Source organism: Drosophila erecta, unplaced genomic scaffold, assembly GCF_003286155.1.
Source record: "Drosophila erecta strain 14021-0224.00,06,07 unplaced genomic scaffold, DereRS2 tig00000055-arrow-pilon, whole genome shotgun sequence".
NCBI lineage: Eukaryota > Metazoa > Arthropoda > Insecta > Diptera > Drosophilidae > Drosophila > Drosophila erecta.
This window is the reverse complement of record NW_020825200.1, coordinates 19,051,189-19,062,600: the sequence shown is the minus strand read 5'-3', so window position 1 is coordinate 19,062,600 and position 11,412 is coordinate 19,051,189. Positions and strand designations below refer to the sequence as shown.

Below are 11,412 nucleotides of genomic sequence, written 5' to 3'. Positions count from 1 at the left end.
AGGGCGACTAATATACATAGTTTGGAAAAAATTATACTTTTCATTCAACATTATGAATCGTAGTAGGTCAGATACACTAATCGATAAATCCAGTAGATAAATAAGGGTACCGTTTGCTGCAAATTTGAAATCGGATGTTTTGCGTAGTTTGGATACTTTACATAGGAAATGGGGCTTACAAACATTCTACCGAATATTCGGAACTACACTATACGGATACCACTTACATCTCGGATTTGAAGCCGGCAATCTCACGAATCCAATAAGTAGCTTTCTGGTCCACATTTCCCTAGTTCAGTGTTCTTCAGATCGCTTTTCCTAGGGCATTTTCGCGTTACATCACAAAACGTGGTATCTCAATGCTCCAAAATATTAGACACTAACGAAACAAGTGAGATGTTACTTAAACTTCTGCCGGCAAACTAGAGCAACTATTGTTTTTGGACAACTTCCCGAAAGGCGAAGAATCAAAACAGAATTAAAGTTCACACGACGAGAGAGAGCGAGCACTAAATAATAATAATAATTGGAAACACTCTCCTTATGGTACCATGCGTGTGTGAGTGAGAGCGGCAGATCTGCTGTGCTAGCTATTTTTAAAACCCTATAGCACAGGCCAAATCCGAGATAGATGCGAGTGGGTTGGGACTAGAAGTGAGGAGGAAAACACATTTTCGGGTTCAGTGGTTGCAGTCAAATCGAATTTATTGAGCTTTATTTATGGGTTATGTATGTTCGATTAACTCCTCACACGGGAGCGAAATAAATGGATCATAAATCCCTTTCAAGTGCATTTCCATTTACATTCCGTCCACATGTGCATAAATTAAATATGACGCCAACAAGTGCCCGAAACAGGGTTTTTATTATGTTTAACACGGAAAACCATTCAGAAATGTCGCGAAATATTCCACTTAATTGACTCGAACCGCAATAAAAACAGAATCATCGCACTCTCGATGACACCACACAACTATAATGATAATAATGATATGCAACCACCCCTCCACGGGCTGCGTCCTCCCGATCCTGTCGCTCTGCTGGTAATCCAAGGAATGAAATCCCGTCCGACCAGCCCGATGCTTTTTGTAGTCACCGTAGCGCCGAGCGATGAAACCACCCCGCATCAATATCACAAGTTCTTTCCCCTGTCCCAGATCCGAATGATTGTCTCTAATTGGAAGTTTTGACGTGTGTATTATGTTGAAGGCGATGGTGTTGACGCCGATCTCTGGGTCGAACCACCCCTATGGGGTGCGTACTGCATACGCATATTGTAATCGTTGGTGTAATCGTTGGGTGGGTGGTGGTTGGCTCACCGCGTGGGAAGTCAAAGCTCAGGGGTCTCTCACATGGCCGAGAACGTGGTAGGTCCCGAATCATTTATATGTGTTTAACCGGCAAAAAGAAATTAATGCGCAAAAGATTGTTTCTTGTTTTTTTGTCAGGGGTGGTTCAGAATGTTCCCACATTCCACAGACAGCAATTTCGGTTGCCCGGTTTCGAAGTAATTTCGGTTTCAAGTGATTTTTTGCTGTGGGCCAGGGGGTTTTATTGCAAGTAGCTAAATTGTGTGAAATTAAATTAAATTGTGCGCTCGGGAACTTAGTCCTGCGGGATATGCGAGAATTATTTCAAGTGTCCGGACTCTGCTATGAATAGTAGACTTAAGCATGGGAATCGAGGAAATGCACTTATTATATTGTTCTGTAATTATGTGTGCCATTTTTAGGTAAAGGTTTCTAGACTAGCTCCCCTAACAATCCATAGGATTGCATAGCTTTTATCAGTTTCTCATTCTAATCTCAGAACTTGCATTATTATAACGCTTTGCTTGTGAGTTTGCCATTTAGCTTGCCTTGTTTTTATCAGTTTCTCCTTCTAATTTTGTAATCATTGAAACATCCATTGAACCGCAACGGAATATTGCCATTAAAAACCCGCTTTAGACAACATGTTGAGCAGTTTAGGTACCCAGTCCCTAGAAACTCATGGGCCTAGAAAAGCACCCTAAACTAAACTAATATGCCAGCGAATATTAAAATTTTGTAACCCTGCTACCTTTGTGACATAGTTTCCCTTTGGAGGATTATGTTTCTGGAGCAGGGACAAGATCCTGGGCTCGCCAGGTTTCCAGTTTTTCTCGATAATTTCCCGTTTCTCGTGCGGTTGCGGCTTAGAACTTGGTGTTCGGGGTTGCGACCCCTGCACCTTGCTAACCCCGCTCCCTAATTACGAGCAGCGAGTGTGCAGCCGGCTTAGCTAACCGCCGCGGATTGGGTGCTCACGTGGTTAGTGGGTATGCAAATTTCATAAACCGTGAGCGGCATTCGTTGACCCCCAGAGCTCGCTGACCAGCGGTTAGTGGTCAGTGGTCAGCGGTCAGCGGTCCGCGATCCAGTGGTCCAGCGGTCCAACGGTCCAGCGGTGCTAATGAGCACAGTGGCAGCAGATTAGGTCCGGATTATTGCCAACTCAATGGTCCTGTACGAAAGATTATTTATTCCTTAATCATGAGTATAAAATATAATTTAAGTAGATATTCCAAATGGATACGATTTTGGGGCCATCACTTCTTGTCAGGTGGCAAATATCCAAATCGCATTCGTGCCTGTTCGTACAAAACGAAGGTGATGACCGTATTGGGACTAACACGTATCAGGGCCGGAATAAATCCCTTGTAGAATGCCAAGGGACCCTGCCTGGCTATACTGAGAGAGGCACCTCCGATCCCGGAGAACTCCCCCGGCTTAGCGTTCATAAAGGTGGTCTTGATGACATCGAGCGGTTGCGTTATCACCACGGCAATGCATCCAGCTATCGAGGAGGTGGCAAAGTGCAGTGGTACTCCTTCGGCTGCTCCGGTTGCGGACTTGAGCATGCCTTTCACCTGGTCGTAAGCCGCATTCGTTCCGATGGTCAGCAGGATTGCCCTGGAAACGGCTGGGAATGTGCCGCGAAAGAGACTGGACACGCCTTCCTCTTTGTAGATGCGAAAAAGGCCGTCAAAAACGTGCTTGTAGCTGCGGAATTCGGCTTAATTATATGGTCTATATGTAAGAGGGAGGAATTTGTAATCATAATGATTCGCAATTTTAAATTTTCAAAACAAACCAATAGCAAACCAAACAAGCACGTGGACAAGAAGACGGACAAAGCTTATGAGATCTCTAGTAAAGGAGACCAGTAGTAGGTAGTAGTACTCACTTACGTCGCTTGTCCTCCGGCAATTTGATGTCGTTCTGGAGTCGCACTGTGACCACGTCCCCGGGCACGCCCACAACCCCACCGACGAGCCCCGCAAAGGTGGCCAGTGCCATCTTGGCGCTTACGTTTTTGGTGTCGACGTATTCCTTTCCGGCCTCGTACAAGGCGAACCGGGTGGTGGTGTAGGTCAGCTGCCGAAACCAGGATGCTGAAATGCCATTATAAAAGCCCAACAAGCCGCTCCGCTGGTATATGGTCCTAATGATCTCCCCCACGGACTTCTTGTCCGTTTGCGTTTGGGTCTGCAATTGCACCTTGATGAGATCCAGCGGATTTGTGGCGGTCACAGCGATTGCCGCGCAAACCCCTCCAAACCACCAACGCGGGAGGCGCCTCGAACTGTCTTCTCCCATAGATCGAAATCAATTAATTCTTTATAAAATTTTTTTTTCTAGAAAACATACCCACTGACTGACGTGTTAAACTAATAAGGATTCGGTAATCTTTTCTTACCTTCGAATTGTTCACATTTACCTACGGATAATGCAGCTACCAGGACAGTGAGTGGTTAATCCGCGTAGTGACATTGCGCTCCTTAAGAATGTGCGCTAAAATTAATATTTTCTCTGATCGTCGGAACAAAACACTAATCAAAGGTTTCGCATTGCTATATCTTTTTTGTTTGGTTCCAATAGTTTTTAATTTGTTATAACCGTATACCACAGGTGTTTTTGAATAGGTTATCATTTCATTACAAAATACAGAGCTATTTTGTCCACCGTACGTGAACGATGCTGATACCTTTCCCTGGTAAAAATATCAATTATCGAGCTAGTTTCAAAATTTTCCTTATAAACTCATTCGTTTATTTACAATAGATTCACAAAAGGTTCAGAATTATAGGTATCAAATTGAATAACTTAAGTTTATAGGCGAACGCCACTAGCTAATCTCACTGCGTTCATTCTCCGTTTTTTTTCTGTGTAGGATGCGAAACTTAAGACTATCACACTTGGTCTGCTCTGACTAGAGGTTGAAATATCGCTTCTTGGGCTAACTTTCCCGGTCAATAGGCCATCTCGGCGCCCCAAGGACGATAGGGCTTGGCTCCGTTGGGAGTGGCATACTGCAGGACGCTGGCGTTGTTGTAGTCCTGGCCTGGTAGTCCGCTGACCGGGTATTGAGGAGCGGCACTGTAGCTGAGGCTCTCGGAGCCTAGGGCCGCTGGGCGATTGCTGTTGGTGAGTTCTATGTAGGTGGGCACCTGCTGCTCGGGATGCACTGCGCTGTGGTCGTGGGTGTAGTGTTGCTGCTGCGCCGGCTGCGGTGTTGTCTGCGTCCGTTGCTGTTGCTGCTGATGTTGCTGCTGGTGTTGCTGTTGCTGCTGCTGTTGCTGCTGCTGTTGCTGTTGCTGCTGCTGCTGTTGCTGGCTGCTGCTCTCAGAGTGGAGATCATGGCTGGGCAGCGATTCATTCACGGCAGTGCCACTAGTGCGCGAGACACTGGTGCGTCCTCCGAGTTGCTGAGCCTGCTGCGAAGGCGAGGCACTTAAGGTGGGGTAGCTGGATACATAGGCACCCGGGTTCGCTGGTGCCGCATAGCTCTGGTAGGGAGCAGCTGCACAGTTCGGTTGGTAGCCGGAGGAACTGGGAGCAGCCGGGGTCCAGCCGCCGGGACTGGCGCAGCTCTTTGCCGAGAGTTCGCGCTGCTGCACAAAGTACTGGAGGTGAGACATAAGGCGCAGGCGCAGAGGATCCTGGATGTCCATGCCCTCGATGGTGACCAGATAACGGGCCACCTCCGCGGCGCACTCGCGGAACCCGATGATGTGGTAGTCCATGGCCACTCGCTGGGGATCGTAGCTCAGCGAGTCGAGACCTGCAACAGATACGAGGAGGTGGAGAAAGTCAATAAGCTGTCTAATCCCAGTTCAGGCAAACAATTAAAATAGCTGTTCCCACGCGACGAGCATAAAGAACAACCCCCATGTCCTTCGGCGGGATGGCTCGTTGTGAGGTGGCTATCAGGGGGTGAACGCCTGCTCCTGGCTTCAAAACTTGCTATCGTGGTGGTACCACTGCTGAGCGTGGGAAGCCCCGAGATTCGAGATTCACTTGAGCGCTGGGGTGGTGGGGTGGTGGTAGATTGTCCTGCTTTGCTTATGCCAATCATAATTTTCCCACCATTCGACCCTGATCGGGACAACAGGTCAGGATTGTTTACCCAGATTTGTGATAATTTGCCGCATATTGTATTTAATTTCGTGACTCAATTGTTTCCCACAGCGGGCTTCGTTTAGGGATTTTAGTTTTCTAGTTTAGGAAGGTTTTTTAGTGGGATTGCAATGTCAGTGGGACAGTAATGCATTGTTAATTTGCTAGTGCTCTAATCAGGCCTAATGTAATTTTAACCTTTGGTGCAATCTCCTTCTTAGTATTTTCAAACTGGATGCCGTCAAGGAACGCTAATTAACCAACTTTGTTGGCTGACCAAGGAAACCCTCCTGCTCCTATTGTGATTGATGACTTCAGTTCTAGCTGACTCCCAAGAGCCAAGTCGCTCACTACAAGTTGGCTTAGTACACTTACTTTTGGACTGCAAGCTCTTGAGATGCTCCACGGTCAGCTGAAGGATTTCGGCCTTCTCCAACTTGGCGGATCCCTGCTTCTCGTAGGCGGAGGGCACCAGGCGCTTGAGTTCGGTGAGTGAGGAGTTGATCCGATCCCGCCGCTTCTTCTCGATCACTCCGCGTCTCTTCTTGCGGCTCATCAGTTGGCAGCTGCCCGGCTCACTGGGCGAGATTCTAGAAGCACACAGAAAAGGGTTTCCGTTAGATATGGATTGAAAATGAGGATGGATTATAATATTATCTTCCTTTGAACTTTTCCAGATTCTTATAACGACAGCTCCTAACTGTATAGCTATGGCAATCATATCTATCTAACTATCTTTCCTTGGGTTAGGTGGAGTTATCCATTATTTCGATGCACTAAGTAAAGTTTTTTTAAAGTGTTCCTTAACAGGAAAACTCCTAACTAGGAACGCCTTAGGCTTAAACTCTTCGTGCACTAAACTGGAAACACTTTTGGTAGAAGTCACAAATACGCACTGTTCCTTGGAGGACTCCTCGGAGTAGAGATCGTCGCAGTCGCTCTCGGAGAGCGTCCGCTTCAGGCTGCCGATTCCGTGGCTGTGGCTCTGGCTGTGCCCGTGGCTGTGGTTGCTGTGACCGCTGTGGTGGCTCTGTGGCGGCGGCACCCAGTGGCTGTGGGGGGTTGTGGCGGTGGCGCCGGGCATGACCACTCCGGGTCCGGCGGCGTAGCCCCAGTGGTGCAGAGACGGCGCGTTCACGTGCATGTTGTGATCCATTGTGGGTGTGGTGACCAGTGTTTACTTGCTGCTCCTGCGCACTTGACACTACTGTGTGGGTGTTGCTGTTGTTCGTGTTGCGAGTTGCTCGTTGCAAGTTGCAGATGCAGTTGGCGACCGGGTTGGCGGAGCTAGTTTGAGCACGTGACTTATCGTGTGCGCGAACGGCGTTCGACTGATTCTGCAGCACACGTCGAGCGGACGACCTGCCCTCCTCTGCCGCCGCTCAACCCCTTTTTACCGCCTGCGGCAGCCGTCCAATAAGATGCAGCAGCAACCACCCCCTGGCAACGAGTAGCGCGTGCTGGCCGAGATTGGGGTAGGAAACAGGGAATAAACATATTCGCCGCGCGGCGATCGCCGCCAAGTGAGCAAGGGAGTGTGCGACAAGGAGCGGCGAGCCGGCAAATGAGCAAGCCTCTGTCATCGATTCGTCCGATTGTGTCGTCCGAGCATCTGATATAGCCTTTCAGCAGCATCTAAAGCATCGAAAGCATCTGCAGCACGGCCTCTAATCGGCGCCGTGGGCGACAAACTGGCGACGTCCGCCGTCCACTTGTTCGCCGCTGGAGCGGCTGCACCCGACCATGGAACTCAAACTGGAGCACGCGCCGGTCGTGTGGCATCGCGTGGCCCCAACAAGTGCAACAGCCGCCGTTGACCTCTATCTGAGCAGTGGGACGTGTGCTGGTGGGTGGCCCACACAATTCTAGGTCAGTGCCGGCTCAAGGTTGCGGCATCAAAAATCCGGAACCCGGAATGGGAATGGGAACATCCGCAGGAGCAGGAGCCGAGATAACCGCGACTGCGGCGGCAGGTGACCGAAGTTGATTTAGAAATTGCCCGAGGCAATATCGATTTGTTTACCTACAGCTATGCTAAGCGCAAATAATACCCTTTTATGTTTTGGAGAGCTTTAATGTAATATCTTAAGCATCGTTGTGGAAAATCACAATAGGAATATGAGTAAAGTTAACTGCCACGGTCACAGCAGACGTGAGGGCAGACCCAATTCTGTAACTCTTAAATTTCAGATGCGCATGAATGATCCATTCTAAATTGTGTATGCTGAAGAGGTTTAACTAATTAAATTTATTTTTTTTACTCTATCCAGTCGATCTGGCCTTGCCCGTCTGTCCGTCCGTATGAACGCATAGGTCTTGGTATCTTGAAGAGATGTAGCGCAGCGCTGGATCGTCCATGCCCACTCTAACGCCCACAATTTGTCAGATTTTGTTTCATTTTTTTACCAATTTCTATCGATATGCAGAAAACATGATACATTTTTGATATTACTATTTGTTTTGACAATTTTAAATGCTGCACCAACCAAATGTTGAAACTTATGCCTCCTATACTCCTGCTAGCTGAGTAAAGGGTATATAATAGTCCATAAAATGGACTATAGCGTTTCCTCTTATTTATTCATAAATATCAAGGTATCAAAGGTATCATAGGTATCAAAAATGGTTCTCCTTTAACATAAACCTGGGCTTTGGAAAATCTAAAAACTTTAATATTACTCTCTTCATTATGATAGGGTACCTAAAATCGCTACCTAAAAAATCATTCTGCAACCTTCGAGCCCAGTTGCTTGATATTATTATGTATTCCAATGTTACCTATAAATGATTATATAAAAAATAATTTCAACTCGAATTGTCAAGCCTATTACTACTTAAGTATCTGCCGGACGGACACCTTTTAAATCTAGCATTTGATTAAAAATGATTAAAATACAAATAGAAAACTATCTACGGCAGAGCTGGCTAATACGAATATATACCTGGTTGGTGTGGTATAATAGAACTTTCCCCCACTTGCAGATATCAGGGATACATAGGAATAATTCAAGCAGAGGAAATGTTTGAAGTATTCCTTTAAAAAATGAATAATCTGCGGATATCGGTGTAAAATTGTTCAGCACAAACGCAGGACCTCAAAGTATCTCATTATTGCCAAGGCGTATGAGTTCTTTCCTGTCAAAGGTTACAATTTAGCTTATGACGGGGAAGATCATTATTCTTTCTCCCCCACAACGTGATTTAGTGTAGCATTTTTGCCATTTTCTCGATTAACTTCGATTGTCGCGGCGTAAGCTTGATTTTAATGGCGCCCCATATCAATTTCAAAAAAGTACATCAAAATCGAAAATTATAAAAAGTGCTTTTCATTTGATTCGGCATGCTGTCGCTCAGGTTCCGACTGCGGCCAGCAGCAAAGTGGAAATGCCTAATGGCCAATGCCAGTGGCAGTGCCAGCGTGGGACAAACTCGCTCCGTGGGCTCGCCGGAACCCACCCCGAATCAAGTGGATGAATGGATGAATAGTGCCGGGCTGACATAGCGACAAGGCGGCAAGTTGCACCACCGACGACGGGACGAACCCACGAAATCGCAGCCGTGGCTCGTGGGAAAGCCAAAGGTCTACGGCTTCTCACGAGCGTCCAGCACGTGCGGGTCGTGCGCCGGAATGGATCAATGGATGGGTGGGCGACGAACTTACTCCCTCCCACAGGACAAAGGGCATTCGCATTCGCGTTCGCGTTAGCATTCCCAGTTACGTTCGCATTCTGAAGTGCATTACTCAAGGTATGGAGCCAAAGGAGCGCCGCACACACATACACACTTTATTGTTAATGGATATTCTCGAAAACAACTTTCTATAATGAAAATTGCGGTCTGCCGACTCAAATACTCGAATACATGTATACACGTATATGTAGGTAATTCTCACAAGACTGGTTTTCGTGCTCTATCGCTGGACGCAAAGTGAAGGTTACAAAGCCGCTGAGTGTCCGTACCGGACTCAGAAGCTCCTAAGGCAAATATTGCAGTTGTTTCCGCCTACTGCAGTGTCGTGTCGGTGCAGCTCCAGGCTGAGGGGCTCCGTGTCGTCCACCCAGGTCTCCAGGGTGCAGGAGCTGGACTGGTGGCTGGACTTCTGGGACTGGGAGAGGGATCTGGTGGCCGCCGCCGCCTGCCGCCACCTGGCGTCGAAGTCATCCCAGCGATCGCAGGCGTCGTCGTCCAGGGAGTTCCCGTTGATGTCCCACTTAACAATGGGAAAGTCGTCGTGCGGCGGCTCCATTATCACCACACTGTGGTAGTTGCCCTCCAGTTTGGAGCCCAGGCTGATGCTGCAGGGATGGTAGCGGCTGGGCGTGGGAATCCTCTGCTGCGCTTGTTGTTTCCTCGGAGTAGCCTGCTGCTGCACTTGCTGCTCCCGCGGAGTGGCCTGCTGCTGCTCTGTGTGCTCCCCCTGCTGCTCCTCCAGCTGCAGATCCAGGCTGGAATTGGAGGGCGTGTGCCGCAGGTAGCGGACATTCGCCTTGTACTTCACCCGCTCAAACTCAATGGTCGTTGGCGGCGTGGCCAACACCTCGTAGTTGCCGCAGCTCATCAAGTATTTGGTGCGCAGATCATGCTTGGCTGCCGGCTGCAGTTCCGCCACCTCCTTGGCCAAGTCCAAGGCCTGATTGCACTCACTCAGCTGCAGCTCTTCGTAGATGGCCTCCGTCACCGGGCAATTGCTGTTCACATCCAGCTCCAGATCCCGCTGCAGGTTCAGCTCATCCACCTCCAACTCCACCTCCATCTCTTCGTCGTCACCGTCCTCCTCGTCCAGCCGCTGGACAAAGAGTTGCTTTGAAGTCGATATCTTGCGCAGGAACTGCAAGCACACAAATCGATACGGATAAACATAGCGCTAGCGGGCAACGCGGCGTATGATTAACGTGCCAAAAGCACGGTCATGCGAGCTTCACCGATTATTTTCATGCGGCGCTGGTCGCCATCGATTTCCTATAGATGGCCACCCACTCGGGCGCCACGCGGGGACTAACCTTCAGACAGGACTTCTTGGTGCGCCTCAGCAAATGCGACATGTTGGCGATGTCTTTGTGTCGCTGCCGCTTTATTCTCCCAATTGAACGCCGCAATTACAGTGGCTATTGTTGCCCTTCCATCGGAGTTGCGTCCGTCAGACGCGGCATTTGCCTCATCGCCACTGCAGCCCGTTGGGCTATCCAAACAAAACTGAACGAGGAAGCGCCGCGGCGAACCCTTGCAGGTGGAGCAAGGACCTCCCATGCCGCGCTCCTGCCAAGTGACTCATCCTCGCGGCAGCGGCTCGCAACACGCTGAAAAATTAAGTGTTTCATGGATAGCGGAAAATACTTGGAAATAGTGATTTAGTGTCGCGATAATTTTGGGATATCCTTGATCACCTCTTTTCGCTTAAATTATGTAATTAAGTGGTGTTTTCAACGATATTTGTATGCAATGTTTTGGATAAAGAATTAAAAAATTGTATATAATTGATCTTGGTTTTAAATCATGCCTGCTCCTGCTCTCACAAATCCCCGTAATGCTGGTATGGAAACATTTCTGAAATATTCTGAAATATTGTGAAATACTACTTCGCGCTTTTGCCCAGTGTCCTGGGTAGCACTGCTAGCGCCAGCTGAGAGCCTCTGCCGGCACAGGCGCAGTATGATCCTGGCGCACAGATTGGGAATCTCGAGTGGGTCGTCGCTAATGCGGTAATGGCCCGGCTCAGAGCCCACTCCCCTCCAGAGCCCAGAGCCCAGAGCCCTGAGCCCCTGAACCGACGGCCCTCGGTTAGCCAGCCGGTCAAGTGCCTGGGGTGCTCCGAAGAACCAAAGGTGAGTCCGGCTCCCTGATTATTATGGTTCGTGTGCCGATGTGGGCGCCAACTTGGCGCTGCCTTTCGTGGCAGGTTTGTTATGAAACTATTTACGGAGAGGGTCGCCGCTAAACTTGCGGCAGGTATTTATGTAACTATGGGAATTTATGTTCCACGCGAAATGCGTTA

At 48.7% G+C, this 11,412-nt stretch overlaps 3 protein-coding genes across 4 annotated transcripts; all 3 read right to left on the bottom strand.

Annotated features, from left to right (window-relative positions):
• Window positions 1-2,482: 2,482 nt before the first annotated feature.
• On the bottom strand, window positions 2,483-3,677 carry LOC6542156 (mitochondrial dicarboxylate carrier). Of its 2 annotated transcripts, none has more exons than XM_001970499.3 (2): window positions 3,208-3,677; window positions 2,483-3,023 (listed from the first exon to the last, which is right to left on the bottom strand). In XM_001970499.3, the coding sequence occupies exons 1-2, from the start codon at window positions 3,618-3,620 to the stop codon at window positions 2,570-2,572; spliced, it is 867 nt and encodes a 288-aa protein (XP_001970535.1). In that variant the 5' UTR covers window positions 3,621-3,677; the 3' UTR covers window positions 2,483-2,569. The 2 variants fall into 2 exon arrangements, with proteins under 2 accessions (XP_001970535.1, XP_026834757.1); XM_026978956.1 differs by having other exon boundaries at window positions 3,212-3,677.
• Window positions 3,678-4,055: 378 nt separating this feature from the next.
• Window positions 4,056-6,824, bottom strand: LOC6542436 (hairy/enhancer-of-split related with YRPW motif protein). Its single transcript, XM_001970498.3, has 3 exons — window positions 6,317-6,824; window positions 5,796-6,010; window positions 4,056-5,085 (listed from the first exon to the last, which is right to left on the bottom strand). The coding sequence occupies exons 1-3, from the start codon at window positions 6,574-6,576 to the stop codon at window positions 4,274-4,276; spliced, it is 1,287 nt and encodes a 428-aa protein (XP_001970534.1). The 5' UTR covers window positions 6,577-6,824; the 3' UTR covers window positions 4,056-4,273.
• Window positions 6,825-9,149: 2,325 nt separating this feature from the next.
• On the bottom strand, window positions 9,150-10,698 carry LOC6542378. Its single transcript, XM_001970497.3, has 2 exons — window positions 10,421-10,698; window positions 9,150-10,248 (listed from the first exon to the last, which is right to left on the bottom strand). Exons 1-2 carry the CDS (start codon window positions 10,460-10,462, stop codon window positions 9,385-9,387), a joined length of 906 nt encoding a protein of 301 aa, XP_001970533.1. The 5' UTR covers window positions 10,463-10,698; the 3' UTR covers window positions 9,150-9,384.
• Between the last annotated feature and the right edge of the window lie 714 nt (window positions 10,699-11,412).